This window comes from Panthera tigris, chromosome A1 (assembly GCF_018350195.1).
Source record: "Panthera tigris isolate Pti1 chromosome A1, P.tigris_Pti1_mat1.1, whole genome shotgun sequence".
NCBI lineage: Eukaryota > Metazoa > Chordata > Mammalia > Carnivora > Felidae > Panthera > Panthera tigris.
The window spans coordinates 169413668-169437648 of NC_056660.1; the positions used below are offsets into that span (position 1 = coordinate 169413668).

At 34.3% G+C, this 23981-nt stretch overlaps 1 protein-coding gene across 14 annotated transcripts in view; it reads right to left on the bottom strand.

Annotated features, from left to right (window-relative positions):
* Nucleotides 1-260: 260 nt before the first annotated feature.
* The window catches only part of TMEM232 (transmembrane protein 232), a 210865-nt gene continuing 187144 nt past the window's right edge, over nt 261-23981 (bottom strand). For all 14 annotated transcript variants that reach the window (XM_015542903.2, XM_042991086.1, XM_042991076.1 and 11 more), the window contains 2 exons: nt 3775-3868; nt 261-475 (listed from right to left, as the gene is read on the bottom strand). In XM_015542903.2, the coding sequence (XP_015398389.1) occupies nt 284-475; nt 3775-3868 (286 nt within the window). In that variant the 3' untranslated portion in view covers nt 261-283. The remainder of the gene's footprint in view (nt 476-3774; nt 3869-23981) is intronic.

The window sequence follows — 23981 nt, forward strand, 5'->3', positions numbered from 1 at the left end:
TAAATATGCTATATGATCACAAGAAAAAAGTCAATTAGGAAAAGCTCTAGCCGTGTTCTTGAAAAAGTTTAACTAGTAAAATCACTTCACTCAACTGTGATTAAGAGCTGCTAATTTAGGACTAAGATAGAACTATTAAAGAGTCTGCACCAGGATAACAACTCCTAAGAAATGCCTTCCAATTAATTAGAAGAAATTTTTCCTAATATCTAGCTATCTTGGTCTCTTTCATGCAATGAGTTTCTGGCATTATGGACTTCAATTTGGGGCGGGGGTGGGGGGGTCATTTTATTTCTAATGAAATTACTTCAGTCCTAGGAGGAAGCTCGTAGGGTTTGGTTTGCTTGTGTAGTTTCTCTTCTCTTCTCTTCATAATTTCCCTGAAGTGATTTTTTTCCTCTAACTCTTTGTCTTTACGTTCTTGGGCCTCACATATTGCATCTTCTTTCTGTCGGATCTTTAGCTCTTCCTGCCACTGTCACAGAGAGAAAGTGTCATTTACATATGAATTTCCATGAAAAAATAGATCACTTTAGCTTCTTAAGATGCAGATTCTATTATCCAATTATCTTCTCAGTTTTTCTCACAGATATTCTTGAGGAACTTAAACCCTACCATAACTGGAAAAATATATAAGCCATCTATTAGTAAGTATACAATTCTGCTCCCCTCCCCTCCCCCCAAAAAAAGAGAGAAAAAAGAGAAAATAAGGTTTACATTTTTATATTACAAAGGAATTTCAGTTTTTCATCAATATGGATATTTACATGATAGCATGGAATCAGAAAATAAAAAATCAAGCCAAAGCAAAACAAGAAGAAAAGCCAAATTAATGTGAAAGATAAAAATTATAATACTATTACATATGAAGTAGAAAATAAAATTGATGGGCAGACAAATGCTGATTCTGCAGCAAATACAAAGACTTCTAAAGGATTCACTTCAATTGAGCATGTTAATCATGACAATAATAACAGCATCATCTGGAGGCAAAATTCTAGGAATCAGTAGTTAGAAGTAAGGACCTCAAATCAACCAGACATCATCATGAGGACCCTTTTCCCCTTCTACTATCTTTAATGAAGGAAATAGTGAAAGAGGTGGTAATCTCTCCGGGTAAAAAGTTCAGGGCACAAAGACCCTTAGCATGAAATGTTGGAAGTTCCTAGACACTTCCTACCCTTGCTCATTTTGTCACCCTCAGTCTGTCCATACTCACAAACAATCAGACTATGCTTAAGCACCTATCAATTAACTTATAAATTACTCTATACTAGTGCTGTGAATTATAACTATTATTTGAGATATATAGATATTAATAAGCAGGACTAAACCACAGAGTTAAAAAAAAAAACTCAGCTTTCCAAAGACAATACATTTTTTTTAATGTCAATACATTCAGAGTAAATATTAAATGAAAAAGCATAATAAAATACTCATTTTTCTTACCCCAAGTTAAATTTTAAGACATAGGAAATACACATGTTACTTTGATAACTATGATACCCGTCTGTGACATATAATTTTTGTCATATAACAAACTAAATAATAATATTGTTTGACAAAACTACCAAATTTATGTTGTAGCATAAAAGTGGTAGTTGATGTAATAATGACAGTATCCATAAACAAAGGCAACTAATCTACCTTATATGAGAGATTTCAATGTACTTCCTGACCTTGATCTTTACATTGTGAAAAATCAACATAGGATTAATTCTTAAGAACTCTCAGCAAAATATAACCCTTTGGTTTCCCAAACAGCATGTATAAAAGTGGTAATGGGGTATCATATTGCTAATGTCCAGGAGGCAGCTCTACCTCTCTCTTAGCTCACTCTCTTGTTAGAACTTGGCATGGCTGGAATTCACCACAACATTATGATCTTTCTTCCTGGTATTCCCAGGAAAAAAGAGTAAACTTTTCTTCCCCATTCTGTCTCTCTTGACCATGACAAATTCAATTTGGATAAACCATTGTCTTGTCTTTACTTTATCTGATACTGTTATCATCGATTGTGGCAGCAAGAAGGAGGATGCAGATATGGTTGAAGTGGATGGGAAATGGAAGCACTATTTACTGCTTTATTTAACCCACTCAGTCAGGATTTTAATCACCATAGTATAGAATACCAGCAGTGTACATGGCACCTTACTATATGCTGAATAATTAGAGGTATCTGCCTTATTATTTGCTTAATATGGCCACTTAATAGTATTCAACTGACTTAATGGGACAACTAAACTTGTAGGTTTTTGTTTCTTGTCAATACCACAGATTCCACCTTTCCACCCTGTTAAGGTTAGGAATTATAAACCAAGAAATTAAGCAACTATGAAAACCAGAGAAGAAAAGTGGATTTGAAGTCTGGAAATCTGGTTTTGTGTGTAGACTCAAAAAACGTTAGTCATTTACTATCTTCAAAACCTTAGGCAAATAACTGCATTGTAAACTACCATTCTTCTTTTTTATAAATGTTTTACAGGCTTGTTGTGAAGATCACATTAACTAATGTAAAAGCAAATATAAGTATAGAGCACTACTGCTATAGCTATCTGAAAGGAAATGATATATACACGAATATTTTTTGAAATGTGCTACCAGGAGAAACTTCCATAACCTTCTCCAATCAATACTGCAGACTATTGGATTAGGCTAGCCACCTATCAAACAATTTGGGTTCTATTAACTGTCAAACTTATTTTGAGAAAGAATTCCTTTACACTTCCGCGAATACACTATAAACAGATCCGTGGCAGCAATTTCTTAGATAATGCTTACATCCTTGGAAAGAGAAAAAGATGAAGGTTTTTAGGTGCTACTACCTGCCCCTCTCTACCATTCAAAAGGATGTCCTCTGTCTCTTGAACTAGCCCTAGGCAGATGTGTTTAATTACAAAATGATTCAAGTCTTATCAATCTTTCAAGGCTAAAAAACTGTCACTGAAAATTCAGTCAAAAGTTTTTGTTCTGTTATTAAATCTACACTACATATACGTGTATATACACATTGGCTATTTGCTATCCCTTATCATCTATCCTAGATCATTTAGTTGAAGTGAATAGTGAAATACAGATGCTGCAATTTATAAGCCATTACAAAATTTGTATAATGTTCTGTATATATAATATATTGGTTTCGCAGAAACTTCATTAGTGAATAAAAGGATGATACAATTAATTAAACATATTCTATATGCTATTGAGTCCATACTGTATTCAAAGAAAAAGAGAAAATAAGTATTTTCTCTTCTACTCCAACTCTACTCTTAAAAAGTTACAAAATTATTTCATAAATCATGAACTAAATATAGCTGAGTGGATTAAGGTGTCTTAAGTGAATGGCCTTGAATTGCCACTGTTTAACTCATACCAAGAACAAAGTGATTAAAGTCTAATATTTCAGGGGTAAAGAATGATCACCAAAAATTGAGTCAAAAGATTTTTGTTCCATTACTAAAACCACATTATAAAAGAAATCAGTGTTCAGTGTTCAATACCAGATCCTTGTCACAAGAAATCAGTACTAAATTCAGGAAGCATGATAAGGCTAGTATTTTACAAATGACAGAAAGCCAAATTTTCTGTAACCCAATAAAGGCACTGAAGTATATATACAGCACAGTAAGATATAATTAAGTTTGGCAATGCCTAATCATGGCTTCATTTCTAAGTTTGATGTGTTAATGTTTTAGTCTCAGAACTGCAGTTTCTAATTCAAAGTGCATTTAAAGAACAGAGGTTTTGCTGCTAGTTTAAGGAAGTCAATCTTACATGATGGTCAATGATTCTTGCCAATTCTTCATCAGCTCTGGTGAAGAAATCCGGATAAGAAAACATGGGAAGTTCTGATAAAGAAGGATGTTCCCTTCAAAAGAGCACAAGAACAATATTAGGTATAGATAGTTCTCCTTCCAGGAATATATGGATTTTCAAGTCATAATTCATTACACAGCATTTTGACTCTACATTGTTAACATCAAGTACTTATTCTTTGTAGACTACTATCTATAGCTTTTACTTTCTATAAATAATGTTGGGTTACCTAAACTGACATTTTAGAAGGTAGGGAATGATATATAGTATCAGAACTAGAAAATAATAAAAAGGTAATCTTTGGGATGCTTGGGTACTCATTCATACTTTTGGCTTTGGCTAAGGTCACAATTTCATAGTTCATGAGTTCAAACCCCACACAGTGTGGAGCCTGCTTGGGATTCTCTCTCTCTCTCTTTCTCTCTCTCTCTCTCTCTCTCTCTCTGCCCCTTCCCAGCTCATGCTTGCATTCTTTGCATTCTCTCTCTCTCTCTCAATCTCTGTCTCTCCCCCCCCTCAAAATAAATTTTTAAAAAAAGTTATCTTCTCCTAGGAGGTATAGTCAGTAGCACAGGAGATGATAGGAAATGAAGGGTTTAAGGAAGCATGAAATAAATTTTGTCCAATGGGGAGATTAAAGTTCCCATAGCCATACATAACCCCATGACCCTGGAAGGTCTGGTGAAAGTCTAAGCCTAAAAATTTGATCTAAGATATACTAAAAAAAAAAAACAAAAAATGCTGTGATTTCAGTACTTCTCCAAGGTCTTTGTAGTACTAAGGGTGAAACTATGGCAAACAGTTTACAAACAGTTCAACAGAAGTGTTGGCAGTGCAAACCTAGGCTCTAAACTAGTGGAGACTTAGTGTTAAATTGTCCACATAATAGTTGCATTATGTTAAAATTATTATGAAGAAATTGTGAATCCAGAAATACGTAAAGCAACAAAATGGTTGTAGAGAATATGGTTTTAGAGGAGAGAAAGTGGGTTTAAGGAAAAGCTCTTAGGCAAGAAGCTAAGGAGAGACATAGCCCATGAAAATTTGCCATATTCAGAAAAGTCTGATCACTTTTTAAGACAGCAATGTCTAGTGTAATTTTTGCAATTTTCTGTCTATCCAGCAAATTTTAGTGAGCTTTGTACATTTGACATCCTATGTTTCCCTCATATCACTAGGTCCTCTTGCTTTATGCTGGCACTAAATGCTTCTGAAATCTTTCCATTTATCTACATTTCCACCATCATTTCCTTGGTCTGAACCATCATCTTTCACCTGGACCAACACTTCCTTTTTCGAATCCCTGCATCCACCACGCCTCACCCTTTTTAGTCTCATCTGTATACAGTAGCCAGAACTTTTTTCAAAATACAAAGGGAATCATGTCAATTCCCTACTTCAAACTGTTTAATAACTCCCACTTAACTTTAGGATTTAGATCACATTTATTGTCAAGAAAGCCTGAAGTAGACTGTGCACTTGGCAAAGTGGCTTTGCATGTTTTTTCCAGACTCACTTCTCTTCTTGGCCTGCATCTATACGCTTCTAGCACATGGACTTTTTTGTAGTTGCTGCAGTGTATCCTGCCCCACCCTACTATGGTTTCCATGTGCTGTCACCCTTTCTCCAGTGCCTTTCTCCCCTGCTGCTCTCTGCCACAGGGCTGGCTAATGTACACTTACCCTTCCACTCTCTGTGCAAGCCCACTACCATAGCCCTCAGTCCATCAGGGGCCTTTCCTTCATCATACTTACCTCCATTGTAATTTTACATTCATTTGTGTGCCTGACTGAGTTTTGTTTTCCTGAGTAGAGTATGGGCAACATGAATGTGAGGACTTCATTTGTTTTTTATTGGTCTCCCCAGTGCCCAGCACAGTGCCACCAGACACTCAATGAATGCTAGTATGTTTGGTGAATTCTTGAATGAATAAATTAAAGCTGGGATATGCTTTAATCCCCTTTACAGTCCAAGCCATCAGTAAGCGTCTCCCAGATAGCACTCTTACGTCAGTGGAACAGTACCCAGGACAGCAAGAGGATTGCAATCCGAGGAGACAAGTCACAGAATGAAACTGATAGCAGGAGTTCAAAGGAAAACAACTCAAGTGGTAGGTGAGCAGAGAACATATATGGACTCCTCCCCCAACTTGCAAGACTCAGAAGTATTATGGGGCAGAAGAGCAATGGGCTTCCCACCACATGTCCAATAGGGGCTTGAGCCATTCTATTAAAATATTAAAGGAAAATATGATCCTAGAATGCTGAGGAATTTGGGGACATATAGGGGCAGATCCTTGGGTTAACTGTATTCGTTCAGTAAAATTTGGGCATTTCTGATATTCAAAGAATTGTGCTAAATGCTATGAAAAGATAAATAAGACAGAACTTTTAAATTATTTAAAGGTTGGGGTGCCTGGGTGGCTCAGTCAGTTAAGTGTCTGACTTCAACTCAGGTCATGATCTCGTGGTTCATGAGTTCAAGCCCTGCATCGGGCTCTGTGCTGAAAGCTCAGAGCCTGGAACCTGCTTCAGATTCTTTGTCTGCCTCTCTCTCTCTGCCCCTCCCCTGCTCACACTCTGTCTCTCTCTCTCTCTCTCAAAATTAAACATTAAAAAATTATTAAAGGTTAAAAGTATTCAAGCAAGTTTCCTCAATTACTTCTTGAATCATAAAAGTTGAAAGAAATGCATCACAATATAAATAATATTAGAAAACCTTTAAAATGGGAAGATTAAATGGATATGCTTGGGCATCTGTGATTTTTAGTTATCTCAGCTGAATAGTTTATACTAAAAAAGAAAAATGAGTAGATAACTATAATAGGAGACAACATGAGACATAAGAAAGATAAACATTCAATTATATAAACTGAAAAATACAGTAAAATGGTTAAGCACAGGGCTCTGCAGTCAGATCTCAAAGCAAATTTTCATTCTGCTACTTAGTACTATTTAATCCTTATGTTCCTCAGTGTCTTCATTTTTAATATAAAAAAATAATGGTACCTACCTTGTTATATCTTTATGAGGATTAAGAAGGATAAGACATAAAGCATGTTTGATGGAGCATATACTAAACAAGTTCCAGCTTTTTTACCCTTATCATCAGCATTATCAAAAGAATTCAGAGGAGGAAGCCATGGCTTTTGGCTGGCACCAAAAAGAGGAAAAAAAGAAAAGCAAAAAAGGATGCAGGAACAAAACATTTAAGGTACGTCATGAATGAGATGTACAATTTTGACTTTTTGGAGTTAAATGGGAATTGGAGAGAAACCTTTCCATAAATTTCTTGTATGACAATCCTAGGTCTGCCATAACAAATTACCACAAGTTGATCAGCTTAAAAAAACAGAAATCCATTCTCTCCCAGTCCTTGAGTCCAAAAGATCTTAATCATGTTGTTAAGTTGGGTTCCTCTGGAGGCTCTGGGGAAAACATATTGCATGCCACTCTTAGCCTCCAATGGCTGTGAGAAATCCTTAGCATTCCTTGGTTTATAGACACAACACTCCCATTTTTCTCCATCTTCATGTGACCTTCTCTGTGTTTCTGAGTGTCTTCTATTTTCCATCTCTCATTCATAAGAACACAAGGACATTGTCACCGGATGTAAGGCCCACATGACCAAGACAGCCTTAACTTTCCCCTCAGCTTGACTAAACCTTAGACAAGGCTTCTTCCTGACCCTGGGCCCTTGACCATCCCTTTAAAATACAATCAATCAAGAAAGATAGTGCCCCTGTCCTCCAGTATCTGTGGTAGGGTAGGAGCTTAACCTAGAAATTGACAATTAGCAAGCACAGATGACCCCATCACATTGCCCCCCCACCTCCCCATCCCTGCTCCTCTAACATCCTCCAGTACTTTTCCACTACCTCACTTCAGCACTAAAAATCCTCCTGTCTTTTGTTTCAAGGGAGTCTAATTCAATCTCTCTTCTATATTGCAAGACTTGAATAAAGTCTTCTTTGTTTAATTTCCAGTGCAATTTTTGACACATCCTAATTCAAGATGACCTCATCTTTATCTTTAGTAAGGGATCTTTATCTTATTTACCCAAATAAAGTCACATTGACAAGTATGGAGTCTTAAAACTTGGATATATCTTTTGGAGGACACAATTCAACCCACTACAAGTAACAAAGCAGAAGCACAGACGGGGATGAAGGAAACAAAGGACTCATATGAGAAGTACTTGGACTCAGAAGGATGGAACCTAGAATACACTTAAGGGAAGACTGGTGACTCATTTATTCACTCATTCATTCATATGTTCCACATTTATTGTGAGAGGCAAGTTATTGTAAGGACTGGAAGAAAAAATATTTTTTTTTAAACTTGCATACCATGCTGTAGAAATTCGAAGTTCAGATGGGTTGCAGACATGTAAACAGAAATCTACAGTACACTGAAAAAAAAAAAACTTCTATAAAATAATAAAATAGGGTTTTGTGGAGTACAGAGGTAGGAGGTAAGAGAAAGTTTCCTGAATTAATTATGCATGGTTGTCCCACTAGGATGTTTATGGATTGAGTAAAAGACACATTTAGGACATGTTCAGTTTTTTTAATATGTCAAAGATGGGAAATGTTCAGAGATATTTGCCAAAATAGACCAAAACAAAAAATAAGGGATAACACAGTTTTTTAAACAGAATTGTGGTTTTTCAGGTTCCCAAGATTTTCTGAGGATATACAAGTATGGAGTGAACATCCCATCATACAGGAGGTATTCCCCAGAAACATGTGGCATGCCCATGTCTCAGGCCTCTTTAATCCTGCATTTCACACTCTGACCTATGATTCAGTGTTGAAGCATCAACTTAGCAGGTAAAAAGGTTGCTTTTATCTCAAGCAGACTAAAATAACCTTTGGAATTGCCCAATGAGGGAAAGAAACTGTATTTTTAAACAACCCACAGAACTACCTCTTGTTTAGCAATTCAATGACTTACCCCTTTATCACACACTGATTGATTGATTGGTTGATTGGAGAGAAACTGGGCACCCAGACTCATTGGCTGGCATTTTTTCTAGTATACTTTATTTTCCTTTTTGATGTTCATCATAGATTTATGATCCTCAAAAACATTGTGGATGTATCACTTTTCACTGATTCCAAACTTGTTCCAATCAATTGTATACTTCTTTTTCCCTTTTGGGAAGCTTAAATTTTCATTATTTGGCTACTAGAATACTCTCCTTAACCAACTTATTTCCTCAAAGACTTCCTCAGTTCTACTGCAGTTTCTTCTTTTTATTTCAGCTTTATTGAGATATAATTGATATATAACACTGTGTCAATTTAAGGTGTACAACATGATGATTTAATACAGGTATATATTACAAAATGACTACCACAAAATTAGTTAGCACCTCTGTCATTTCACATAACTAGCACTTTTGTATGTGATGAGAACATTTAAGATCTACTCTCTTAGCACTATTCAAGTATATAACACAGTATTGCTAACTACGTTAACAACGTTACCATGCTATATATTAGATCTTCAGAACTTAGTCCTCTTACAACTACAAGTTTGTACCCTTTGATAAAGGTCTCCCCATTTCCCCCTTCCTCCAACCCCTGGCAAATACCAGTCTACTCTGTTTCTATGAGTTCTGCTTTTTTAGAGTCCACATGTGAGATGATACAGTATTTGCTTTTCTCTGTTGGGCTTATTTCATATTTCACTTACATAATGCCCTCAAGGTCAATCCATGCTGTCACAAATGGCAGAATTTTCTTCTCCTTTTATGGCTAGATAATATTCCATCATGCATATATACCACAATTCTTTATCTATTTATCTGTCAGTGCATACTTAGGTTGTTTCCATGTCTTGGCTGTTGTAAACAATGCTGCAATGAATGTGGGGGCACAGATATCTTTTTGAGATAGTGATTTTGTTTCCTTTGGATATATACCCAGAAGTGGAATTGCTGGATCACACTGCAGTTCTATTTTAAATTTTTGAGGACCTCCATACTATTTTCCGTAACAGCTGTACCCATTGTACATTCCCATCAAGAGTGTGCAAGGATTCCCTTTTCTCCATTCTTGTCAACACTTGTTATCTTTTATCTTTTATCTTTTTGATAACATCCTAACAAGTATGAGGTAATATCCCATTGTGGTTTTGATTTGATTAGTGATAATAAGCACCTTTTTTTTTGTACCTGTTGGCCATTTGTCTTCTTTGGAAAAATGTCTATTCAGGTCTTTTGCCCATTTTATTATTGGATTATTTGGGGCGTTTTGCTACGGAGTTGTAGAAGTTCCTTATTTATTTTATATATTAAATTCTTTTCTACATAGATGTTCTGGAGATATTTCCTCCTGTTCTATAGGTTACCATTTCATGGTTTGATTTGTTTTTTCTTTTTCTATGCAGAAGCTTTTTAATTTGATATAGGTTCCACTTGCTTATTTTCACTTTTGTTCCCTTTGCTTTTCAGGTCAGATCCAAAAAATTGTTGCCAAGACCAATGTCGAGGTTATTTTTTCTTATGTTCTCTTCTAGGAGTTTAACAGTTCCAGTTCTTATATTTAAGTCTTTAATCCATTTCAAATTAATTCTGTGAGTGGTATAGGAGAGGGATATGAATAGATTCTTTTGTATATGAATACCCAAGTTTCCCACCACTCGTTACTGAAGAAACTTTTCCATTGAATTTTCTTGGCTGCCTTATCAAATAATAGTTCACAGTATATGCATGGGTTTGTTTCCGGGCTTTTCATTCTGTTCCATTGGTCTATGTTTCTGATTTTATGCCAGCACCATACCTTTTTTGATAACTATAACTTTGTACTATAGTTTGAAATTGAGAAGTGTAATGCCTCTAACTTTTCTCTCAGGATTGCTTTGCCTAATGGAAGCCCTTTGTAATTTCATACAAATTTTAGGATTTGTTTTTCTTCTACTTCTGTGAAAAACTCCATTGACATTTTGATAGGGATTACATTGAATCTATATATTGCTTTGGATAGTATGCACATTTTAACAGTGTTAAAATCTTCCAATATATAAGCGTGGAGTATCTTCCTATTGACTTGTATCTTCTTCAGTTTTTTTTCATCAATGCCTTAAAGTTGTCAGTGTACAGAACTTTCACCTCTTTGATTAAATTTATTCCTAAGTATTTTATTGTTTTTGATGCTTTGTAAAAGAGTTTATTTTTAGATAGTTCATTGTCAGTGTACAGAAAAGCAACTGATTTAGTATATTGATTTTGTATCCTGCAACTTTACTGCATTCATTTATTAGTCTAATAGTTTTTCATGGATCCTTTTTGTTTTCCTGCATATAAAATTATGTCATCTGCAAAACAGAGACCGTTTAAGTACTTCCTTTCTGACTTGGGATGTCTTTGATTTCTTTTTCTTGCTTCACAGCTCTGTCTAGGACTTCTAGTAGTATGCTTTCACCATTGAGTACAATGTTAGCTGTGTGCTTGTTATTTATAGGCTTTATTATGTTGTGAGGTATGTTCCTCCTATACCCAATTGATTGAGGATTTTTATCATGAAGTAAAAATGGGAAATTTGTCAAATGCTTTTCTGCATCTATTGAGATGATCATATGATTTTTATCTTTTATTCTATTAATGTGTTATATCACACTTATTGATTTACACATGTTGAAACATTCCTGCATCCAGGGATAAATCTTGCTTGATCATGATGTATGGTCCTTTTAATGTGCTGTTGAATTTGGTTTGCTGGTCTGTTGTTGAGAATTTTTGCATCTATATTCATTAGGATAAATGACCTGTACTTTTCTTTTCTTGTAGTATCCTTATCAGACTTTGTTATCACGGTACTGCTGGCATCATAAAGTGAGTTTGAGAGTGTTCTCTCATCCTTAGTTTTTTTAGAAGAGTTTTAAAAGGACTAATGTTAATTCTTCTTTAAATGTTTGGTAGAATTAGCCAAACCAGTGAAATCATTTGGTCTGGGATTTTCTTTGTTGAGAGGTTTTTTTTTTTTTTTTTTTTTACTGCTGATTTAATCAACTTGTTATTGTCTGTTCAGATTTTCTATCTCTTCATGATTAATTCTTGGTAGGTTTTATGGTTCTAGGAATTTATCCATTTTTTCTAGTTTATCCAATTTGCTGGAATATCATTGTTTGTAGTAGTCTTTTATAATCCTTTATATTTTTGTGGTATCAGTTGCAATGCCATAACTTTTTATTATTTATTTGAGTCTTCTCTCTCTGGGGGGTGGGTCTAGATGAAGGCTTGTAAATTTTGATTATTTTTTCAGAAAAACAGCTCTTAGTTTCATTAATCTTTTCTAGCATTTTTTGGTCTCTATTATTTCCTTTATTTCTTTGATCTGTTAGGTCTTTACTTCTGCTACCTTAAGCTTATTTTGTTCATCATTTAGTTCCTTGAGGTATTAAGTTAGGTTGTTTGAGATCTTTCTTTTTCTCTTAAGTTAAGTATTTATCACTATAAACTTCCCTCAGAACTGCTTTTGCTGCATCCCATAAGTTTTGCTATGTTGTATTTCCATTTTCATTTGTTTCAAGATATTTTTTTGATTTCACATTTGATTTCTTCTGTGATCCATTGGTTGTTCAGGAGAATGTTATTTAATTTTCACATATTTGTGAATTTCCAGTTCTCCTGTTTTTGATTTTTATAGTTTTAGAACACTGTAGTTGGAAAAACTACTTGGTATGATTCCAGTCCTCTTAAGTTTGCTAAATACATGTTTTGTGGCCTAACATGATCTCTCCTGGACAATGTTCCATGTGCACTTGAGAAGAATATGATGCTGTTAGGTGGAATGTTATGTAAATGTCTGTTAGGTCCATTTGGTCTAAAGTATAATTTAAGTCCAATGTTTTCTTTTTATTTTTCTGTCCGAATATTCCATACATTGTTGAAAAGGGAAAATTAAAGTCTCCTATTATTGTATTGTTGTCCCTTTCTCCCTTCAGATATATTAGTATTTGCTTAATATATTTTGTTGCCTCAAAGTTGGGTACATACATATTTACAATTGTTATATCCTCTTGATGAATTGACCCCTTTTTCATTATGTTATGACCTTCTTTCTCCTGTTACAGTTTTTGACTTAAAGTCTATTTTGTCCAATATAAGATAGCTACCTTTTTAAAATTTTGTTTGCATGGAATATCTTTTACATCTCTTTATTTTGAGTCTGTGCCTGTCTTTAGAATTGAAGTGAGCCTAATGTAGGCAGTATCTTGTTTTGTTTTGTTTTTTAATCCATTCATTCACTCTATAGCTTTCGTTCGAAAATTTAGTATATTTATATTTAAAGTAATTATTGATGGGTTAGGATGAATTAATGCCATATTATTGTTGTTTTGGTCTGTTTTATAGTTCCTTTGTTTCTTCCACTTTTGCTGTCTTCCTTTGTGAACTGATGTTTTTTCCATACTGATATGCTTTGATTCACTTCTCTTTACCTTTTGTGTATCTACTATAAGTTTTTGCTTTGTGGTTACCATGAGGCTTGTATAAAACATCCTATTGATATAATAGTCCATTTTAAGCTAATAACAACTTTGATTACATACAAAATTAGATCTTAAGTAGAACTGTCCATTAATACTTCAGTAGCATCTTTCCCAATTCCATTTCAATTCAGTGGCCTTAGGAACCATGGAACATTCAGGAAACTAAAAGTTTCAAGTCCTTAGAGATATATTTAACCATAACTTTCACACTCAGGACCCTATCTATTCAAATTTAATCTTTCATACATCTTTTTAAAAGGGGGTTAAAAATTAATTACTTTCTGGGCACATAAATGGAAGATTTTTATCTCAAATTAATAATGTTGATTTTCTATTTAGGAAGGGTAATTGGTTCAAGTAATATATCATATCTAAACATTTTTATTTTCCTTCACCATAATTAGATTGTCCAAATCACAGGACCTCAAGATTACAGCTTCCTATAAGGGACAAGATTTAAAGCACAGATATTTACAAGAAAGCTATCCAAAGTAGGCTAGTAAAAGTAGGCTAATAAAGAAAAAAGTTGTTCTCAACTTAACTAGTATTATTACCATTACTTTATCCCTTATGTAAAAATATCTGAAACCTATTTAATTGCTCTGTTTTGTAGTTCCTGCATTTAAAAACATTCTATAAATACAGTCTCTCAGTGAGAGTTAAAAAATTGTTGTGGTCTCCCCTCTCTGACATCTTCAGGCTGGACAATGATCCCATTTCTGCCTGGCATGAGAATCACCAGTGAAGGGAAACTCTAGGGTCCTTGGCCTTGTTCCATTCCCAAAGATCCCATCCAATGTGCTCTGTCTTAGACATCGGCTACTATAGTTTCAGTCGTAATTTTCCCTGCCAGTCAGACTATTGATCTGGTGGTTTCCATATAAAGCACCTGCCGGAAAGTTTCAGGTGTCACTTTCACATTGACTACAGCTTACCGAGAAACTATGGAACTCAAAGTCAAGGCTTTTTGAATTTTAATATCTTTTCAATCTAAGTCAAAATTTCCAATGGACATGTCACACAAAAATAATTCTTCTTGCATTTCCAGAAACAAAATTTTGCAGTCGTGAGCCAGGGATGGTCCTCTGCTATCCTAGAATTGCAGATTTATCCTCTACTTTTTAGTGTTTCTACAATCCTATGAATCAATTTAGCCATTAAAGTCTGGGCCATTTTATCATTCTCATTTTAGACACTAATTTGTGTGGTTATCACAACTGGATTATGATTTGATTGGCTGAAAGACACAGTAAAATGATGTTAATTTTAAAAAGGATGTTAATATTTTTAAGGGCAGCTTATAGAAACTTATGTAGATGCTTTCACAAAGCAGGAAGAATGTAATCTCCCCCCAGGCAGAAGTATGGCTCTAGGAACACCTCTGAAACCAGTCTCAAGAATGAGTAGGAGTTACTATAGTGTTAGTGAAAATAAAGGTACGTACAAATTAACTGTGTACGTGTATCAGAGTTCCTTGAGGGATACAGATTGCATGGAAAACAAGTGATAACTTCAGGTTTGAACTTATTGAGTTTAAATATCTTTGTACATCATTTGGAACTGGTTGCTTTCTAGGTGTGCTATATCACTGTCATTCTGGGAATACCCCTGGCGAGGAGAGATACTAGATCTTAATTGTTTGGCCACAGAAGTGTCATGTCATTTCAGCTCATAGTACTTAGCAAAAAATATATTCTAATCCAGGGTTTCTAAACCTGACCTATTGACATTTAGATTAGACATTGCTATATTGTGGGGGGGTTATCCTGTGCATTGTAGGACATTTAGCAACATATCAAGTTTCCAAATGAATAACACCCCTGACTTGTGACAACCAAAAATGTCCATGAATGTTGCCAGAGTCTTCTGGGAGCCAAAATTACCCCTGACTGAGAACCACTATTCTAATCTAACTGCAAGGAAGTCTTCTGGAAAAACAAAAAACACATGAAATGTTTTATGATTGCTAATGGTTTCTGTCACAGGAAGTTTTAAGTTTACTTTTTCCTTAGTTTTTCAATTTTCACAATGAAGTGTGTGGTAGGCAGATTTCCAAAATCATCCTAATAATCCCCACCTGCTAGTACTCATGCCCTGTGTAATTCTCCTACAGTATGTATGGGCTTACCCAATGACTTGTTTCTGACCAATACAATTTAATAAAATGTAATGGGATATCACTTCAATAATTAGGTGTGACTTCTATCTTGTTAGCTAACTCTTTTTTTGCCTTCTTGGCATGTATGCATTGGTAATTCAAGTTCCCATATTAGAGAGGCCTACCAAGGCAAGTAACAAAAATGGCCTATGGATATCAGTCAATAAGATGTTTAGATTCTCAGTCTAACAACACACAAGGAATTAAATCCTTCTAATAATTTATGAGTCATCTTCCAAGTGGAGTCTTCCCAGGTTTGCCTTCACATGAGGCCTGAGTCTTGGCCAACACCTTGATTGCAGCATGTAAAAGACCTTCAAACAGCGAACCTAGATAAATTATGTCTGGATTCCTGACTCAGTGCAACTGTGAGATGGTAAATGTGTGTTGTTTTTAGTTGCTACACTTTTTGGTCATTTATTACATATAATGGATAATACAAAGTGCCTTACAATAGGTCTTTTAAAATTTATTTTTTGAGCACTATTTGGGCCCCTTAAATGTATAAATTTGTCTTTAGTTCTTCAAATTAAAAAAACAACAAAAAGCCTTTCATTGATAAATAACTTCCCTTAGTCGTCTTTGTTCTTTTTCCCCCCTGGAATTCCCTTTATTCTAATGTTAGACCTCTGGAACTGTGCCTATCATTTCTTATCTTCTTGTTCCCATTTCCCTCTTCTTTGTGTCTTTATTTTACTTTCTGAGAGATCTCTTCATTTTTATCATCCAAACATTCTGTTGAATTTTTAGCTTCCACTATTATGTTTTTAATTTCTAAGAATTCTTTCTTGTACTGTTCTTTTTTATAGCATCCCCTTTTCATGGATGAGAAAATTTTCATTTATTTCTCAGAAGATAATTATAGTTTCTTTTTGAACTTCACTTCTGTCCTACACAGTTTCAGTTTTCTGAATGACTTTACATTTTATTTGGGTCCCTGTCTCTTATGTTAGAGTCTTTTTACAAATATTTGGTGAATCTATTATCTCTATTCACATTTTAACAGTTTTATTGAGGTATAATTAGCAGACAATAAGTTATGCATGCTTAAAATATATAATTTCATACATTTTGATAATACATATATGCCCTTGGCAACATCATCATATTCAAGAAAATGAACATAACCATCATTCCCCAGGTTTTCCTCATGCCCCTGTTCTCAATTATTTGTGTTTAAAAGCAAAATAGTAAAAAGGCAATGGGAAGCTCTGGGTGGGTTGTTGGGGCTTGTTGAATAATGGTTCTCATCATGGTGTGATTACATTAGTTACATATTACTGCATAACAAATTACTCCTCAGTTAGCAATTTTCATACATCTTTAAAGCAGGAGGTTAATCATCTCACAGTTTTTCCGGGTAAGGAATTTGGACATGGCCTTTGGCTCAGGGTCTCTCTCAGGGCTGAAACCAAGGTGTTGGCAGAGGTTGCAGGCATCAAGCTCCTTGGGGGACAATTCAGTTTCAAGCTTATTCATATGACCATTGGCACGTCCTTACTGGCTATTGGTCAGAGACATCAGTTTCTTGCCACTCAAGCCCCTCCTCAAGGCAACATGGTGGTTAATTTCCCTCACAGTCAGTGAGTGACTGAGTGAGAGTCTCCAGGACAGAAGCCTCTGGTTTTTTTGTGAGGTTTTTTTTTTTTTTTTTTTTTTTTGTATTCCAACCTTAGAAGTGGCATCTTCTCCCTTTTGCCATATTCTCATCACTATAACAGAAGTGATTACACCAGGGCATGGATATCAAGAAACAGGAATCAATGGAGGCCATTTTAGGGGGCTGCTTAGCACAGGAGTGAAGCCATTTTCTTGAAGAATCCAGAAATATCAGGACTTATAGGCTTTTTCTTATATGCCAGACAGAGACATCAGACAATCTATGGAATATATCATTCTGGTCCTCAAGAAGAGGAAGGAAGGGGGGAAAGTGGAAGTGATAGAGATGGAAACTAGGGGCTCTGAATCTGTTCTCTATGAAGATTTTGCCTTCATTCAGCACAACACCCTTATAGTCTTTGAAAGCTTTTCAGTAGTAAAATAGTATGATCAGAATTGTATTTCAAAATGATTACTCTGACAGTTGTGTAGATTGAACAAGAAATACTTAAAGAAGTGGGACCACTTCAGGAGTTATTGAAACAGAATGGTGGCAGAGTATGAAAGATTGGCAGAGTTGTCTTACCAGAGGAGCAATTAATTGCCATAGCAACAACAGATTTGGGGTGCGTGAAGGGGGAAATATGAGAGATGTTTTTTCCTCTTTCCTGACTCTGAAGGACTCAACTGTTGCCGGATAGAAAATATAATAGTATAAGATTTTAGGCTTGAAGCTAAACAACTTAGAATGCCTAAATATTAATATTCTGCCACTGTTTTATTCTAGAATTTCTTGACATGCTGGCATGTTTCCATAATTATGAGATATATTACAAATAATTTGTTATTGATAATAGCTAGGGAAAAAATTCTTGAAATTATTCATACTTTAAAAATATACTATGCTATGTTTGCAGTATCCCTCTAATAACACTCTTATTCCATTATAATATGTTCTTGATTGGGAACTGATCGAAAAAATAGATAACCCAGAATCTATATTTACTATGTGCAATATTTAGTAATAGGGGAATTGGATTTCAAAATGGAAACTAGGACCCACCAGCACTCTTCTGAAAGAAAGAGGGGGAAATGCTCACATGAAAGCAGGAAGTCTTTGCTCTGTGAGTATTTGCTTACAAGGTCTTAACCAACCAATAATGCAGGTAACTATTTTTGCAGCACCTAAGTGGTTACTTTGCCCCTCCCCATATCTGCTCCCCTATATATACAGTTACCTTCTCCAGGCCATAAAAATTAATTTTAAAAATTAAATAGAAGAAAATTGATGGTCAGAGATTAATTATATCATAGAAATGTTACTTGCCACAAATGAAGTTCTACTGGGAGTAAGCAGAAACTTGGAGAGATAGGAAGGGCCTCTGTTTTCCAAACAGACTGAGGATAATAGCACTATTCAGCAATCTGAGATCCAGGTGGAATATGGAAAATCTCCTCACATTCCAGCAGAGCCACATTAGATAAAATCCTACTAGAGAAACTGGGAACCAGGCTATCCAGCTATACACCTAACTTTGGGCATCCACTAGCATGCAAATAGAAGGGGACAAAGGACAATTTGTAAATCCTTTCTGTTGGCAAACACCAGTCCTATATAGACCTCTCTTCGCTAAGTGGAAAGTAGAAGAAAACTTCCAAAATAATCTCTAACTTACTGAAAGTCAAGAAGAATGTACATCATCCCACATATACAGAAGAAAATAAATTTTTAAACAATTATTTACAGTAGAAATCTGGAAGAAGTTACAGAAAACTACTTTCCACTCAGTAAGTACAAAGATATAATATCTGTAAAATAGGAACTGATAGTCATAAGAATAGAAAAGTTAGAAAAAATGTGAGATGATAAAGGATGGTATGAAAAGATAAAGTGCCATTGTAAAAGACCAAGACATAGGAAAGCATTTTAAGGAAACAGAGCAGACATTATGAAAAATAAACCAGTATTAAGGACTACCAATTCAGGAAGATTTCCAAGGATAAGAGGAAAATATAAAGTTCAAATAGAGAAGAAATAACTAAAATGGAATGTTATATAACCCAAGAATTATCAATTTTTTAAAAACCCAGAAAATTTGAAATAGAAGCAGTATTCAAAGGTATGACCACAGAAGACTTACAGAGTTGAAACAGACCTAAGTATGTTTATTTAAATGACTTTCTATACCAGTTCAAAAAATAGTGACCCAGGAAAAAAAATAACTACAAGGATAAAAGCAAAATTCTACATATATTGAAAGGAATAAACTTAAGTAAAATCAACCTTAGATTTCACTGCTTCAATATAAAATGACAAAAGAACTGTTCCCAAAAATTTTTAGATTTTCGAGTACTAAGAAGAAATTTGTCATGTATACTTTTTTCCTGTTATATTGTTTTTATTTTAATTTATTCTAAAATGTATTCCAACAGCATACTTAACATATAGTGTTATGTTAATTTCAGATGTAAACAATTCTATACATTACTCAGTGCTCATTGTGGTAAGTGTACTCTTAATACCCTTGACCTATTTCACCCATTCCCCCCACTAACCGCCCCTCTGGTAACCATCAGTTTGTTCCCTATAGTTAAGAGGGTTTTTTTGGTTTGTCTCTCTCTTTTCTTTGTTTGCTGTGTTTCTTCAATTCCACATGAATAAAATCATATGGTATTTGTCTTTCTCAGACTTATTTTACCTAGAATTATATCATCTAGATCCATCCATATCATTGCAAATAGCAAGATTTCATTCTTTTTTTATGGCTGAATAATATTCATACACACACTATTCCTTCTTTATTTACCTACTGATAGACATTTGGGATCCTTCCATATCTTGGCTATTGGAAATAATGCTGCTATAAACATAGCAGTACATGTATCTTTTAGTGTTTTCATATTCTTTGGGTAAATACCCAGTATTGGAATACTGAAATATATTGTAGTTCTATTTTTAATTTTTTGAGGAAACTCCATACTGTCTTCCAGGGTGGCTGCACCAGTTTGCATTCCCACAAACCGTGCACAAGGTTTCTTTTTTCTCCACATGCTCACTGACACTTGTTGATTCTTGTGTTTTTGATTCTGACAGGTGTGAGGTGATATATCATTGTGGTTTTGATCTGCATTTCCCTGATGAGTGATATTGAGCATCTTTTCATGTGGATATTGGCCATATGTATGTCTTCTTTGGAGGAATGTCTGTTCATATTTTCTGCCCATTTTTAATTGGACTATTTGTTTTCTTGATGTTAGTTTTATAAGTTCTTTATATATTTTGGATACTAACCCTCTATCCAATGTCATTTGCAAATATATTCTCCCATTAAGAAGGTTGCCTTTTAGTTTTGATTGTTTCCTTTCTATGCAAAAGTTTTTCATTTTGATGTAGTCCCAATAGTTTATTTTTGTTTCTATTTCCCTTACCTCAGGAGATAGGTCTATAAAAATGTTGCTATGGCTGATGTCAGAGAAATTACTGCCTGTGCTCTCTTTCCAAGATTTTTAAGGCTTCAGATCTCACATTTAAGTCTTTAGTCTACTTTAAGTTTATTTTGTATATGAAAGAAAGTGGCCCAGTGTTACCAACACTATTTGTTGAAGAAACTTTTTCTCAGTGCATATTCTTGCCTCTTTTGTCAGAGATTAATTGACCATATAATAGTGGCTTTACTTCTGGGCTTTCTATTATATTGAGCGGGAGGAGTGCTTTCTTTTCTCTTCCATTGATCTTTGAGTCTATGTGCCAATACCATACTGTTTTGATTACTACAGCTTCATAGTATATCTTGAATCTGGGATTGTGACACCTCCAGTTTTGTTCTTCCTTTTCAAGTTTGCTTTGGCTATCAGGTTCTTTTGTGGCATCATACAAATTTTAGGATTTTATTCTTCCTTTTCAAGTTCGTTTTGGCCATTCAGGGTCTTTTGAGGTTTGATACAAAGTTTAGGATTTAGTACCAGTTCTGTGAAAAATGTTCCTGGTATTTTGATAGAGATTGCATTAAATCTTTAGATTGGTTTTGGTAGTATGGAAATTTTAACAATATTTATTTTTCCATGTCTTTACATTTCTTTGTGTCATCTTCAATTTTCTTTCATCATTTTTTTCATAATAGTACTTTATTTTTTTGTAGTTGTGTATTTTTTAATTTATTTATTTCTTTAAATTTTAAAAACATTGTTTAAGTTTTTGTTTAAATTTCAGTTAGTTAACATACAGTGTAATATTAACTTCAGGTATACAACATAGTGGTTCAACAACACTTCTATACCTGGTGCTCATGACCAGTTTCCTCCTATTTTATAGTTTTCACAGTACAATTCTTTTAACTTCTTGGTGAAGTTTAGTCCTAGGTATTTTGTTATTTTCATGCAATTATAAATGTGGTTGTTTTCTTAATTTCTCTTTCTGATACTTCATTATTATTGTATTGAAATGCAGTACATTTCTATATATTGATTTTGTACCCTGTGACCTTACTGAATTCATCAGTTCTAGTAGTTTTTTGGTGGAATCATTAAGGTTTTCTATATATAGTGTTACGTCATCTGCAAATAGTGAAAGTTTTACTTCTTTCTTACTAATCTGGATGCCTTTTATTCCTTTTTGTTGTCTGATTTGCTGTGGACTGTTGGCACTGTTGTATAAAAGAGGTGAGCGTGGACATCCTAGTCTTCTTTTTGACCTTTGGGGTAAAGCTCTCAGTTTTCCACCATTGAGTGTGATTCCATTGAGTTTTCCAGCATTGAGTTATCTGTGCGTTTTTAATATATTTCCTTTATTATGTTCAGACATGTTCCCTCTAAACCTACCTTGTTGAAAGTTTTTTCATGAATCGATGTTGTACTTTGTCAAATGCTTTTTCTGCTGCATCTATTGAAATGATCATATGGTTTTTATCCTTTCACTTGTTGATATGATGTGTCACATCATTGATTTGCAAATATTGAAACACCTTTGTATCCCAGAAATAAATCCCATTTGATCATGGTGAAATATTATTATTATTATTATTATTATTATTATTTTGCTGTACTGTGGATTCAGATTACTAATATTAAGGTTTTTGCATCTATAGTCATCAGATATATTGGCCTGTAGTCCTCTTTTTTTGTAGTGTCTTTATCTGGTTTTGGTATATGAATAATGCTGGCCCAATAGAATGGATTTGGAAGCTTTCCTTTGACTTCTATTTTTTGGAATAGTTTGAGAAGAATAGGTATTAATTCTTCTATAAATGTTTGCTAGAATTTACCTCTGAAGCTGTCTGGTCCTGGACTTTGGTTTGGTGGGAGGTTTTTGGTTACTAATTGAAGCCCATTACTGGTAATTGGTCTCTTTAAATTTTCTATTTCTCCTAAATCAATTTTGGGGGGTTATATTTTTCTAGGAAATGATCCATTTCTTTTAGGTTGTCCAATTTGTTGGTTAATAATTTTTCAAGATATTCTTTTATAATCCTTTGTATGTCTGTGGTGTCAGATGTTTTCTCCTCTTTCATTTCTGATTTTGTGTATTTTATTTCTGTCCCTCTCTCTTTTATGACTCGGGCTAAAGGTTTATCAATTTTGTTGACCTTTCCAAAGAACCAGCTTCTGGTTTCATCGATCTATTCTATTGTTTTCTTAGTTTTATTTCATTTATTTCTGCTTTACTCTTATTTCCTTCCTTCTACTGACTTTGAATTTTGTTTGTTATTCTTTTTCTAGTTCCTATAGGTATATGGTTGGGTTGTTTATTTCAGATTTTTCTTGCTTCTTGAGGTAGGCCTGTAATGCTATAAAATTCACTATTAGAACTGCTTTTGCTGCATCCCAAAGATTTTGAACCATTGTGTTTTCGTTTATTTTTTTACTTCTTTTATTTCCTGGTTGACCCATTCATTGTTTTAGTAGCAGGTTTTTAACATCCATGTATCTGTGTTCTTACAGATTTTTTCTTGTGGTTGATTTCTAGTTTCATAGCATCATCATCAGAAAAGATGCATGGTGTGACTTTGATCTTTTTTAATGTGTTGAGACTAGTTTGTGGCCTAATATGTGATCTGTTCTTGAGAGTGTTGCATATACATTCAAGAAGGATGTGTATTCTATTTTAGATAGATTATCCTCAATATATCTGATAGATTGCTCCGGTCCCATGTGTCATTCAAAGTCACTGCCCCCTTGTTGATTTTGTTTAGATGATCTATTCATTGATGTAAGTGGGGTGTTAAAGTCACCTATTATTGTATTGCAGTTGATTACTTCCTTTATGTTTGTTATTAGCTGCTTTATGTTTTTAGGAGCTCCCATGTTGAATGCATAAATATTTACATTGTTTGTATCTTCTTGTTGAATTGTTCCTTTTATGATTATATAATGTCCTCCTTTGTCTCTTCTTGTAGTCTTTGTTTTAAAGTCTATTTTGTTTGATATAAACAAAATGTTTAGGCTTCCTTTTCACTTCCATTTGCATAACAAATGCTTTTCCATCCCTTTACTTTGAATCTGTATGTGTCTCTAAGTCTGAAATGTGTCTCTTGTAAACAGGACATAAATGGGTCTTGTTTTTCATCTACTCTGTCACCCTACGTTTTTTGATTGAAGCATTTAGTCTATTTACATTCAAAGTAATTACTGATAGCTATGTACTTATTGCCATTTTGTTACTTGTTTTATGGTGGTTTTTGTAGTTCTCTGTTTCTTCTCTCCCTGTCTTCTCTCATGTTTTACCGTATTTCTTTAGTGCTATACTTGGATTCCTTTCTCTTTATTTTTTGCATATCTATCAGTGGTTTTTGATATGTGGCTTATTATCTAATTTATTACCTAATATTATCATTAGGTTTGTATATAACATTTTCTACATACAGCAATCTATATTAGGTTGGTAATCACTGAAGTTTGAACCCATTCTTTATTCC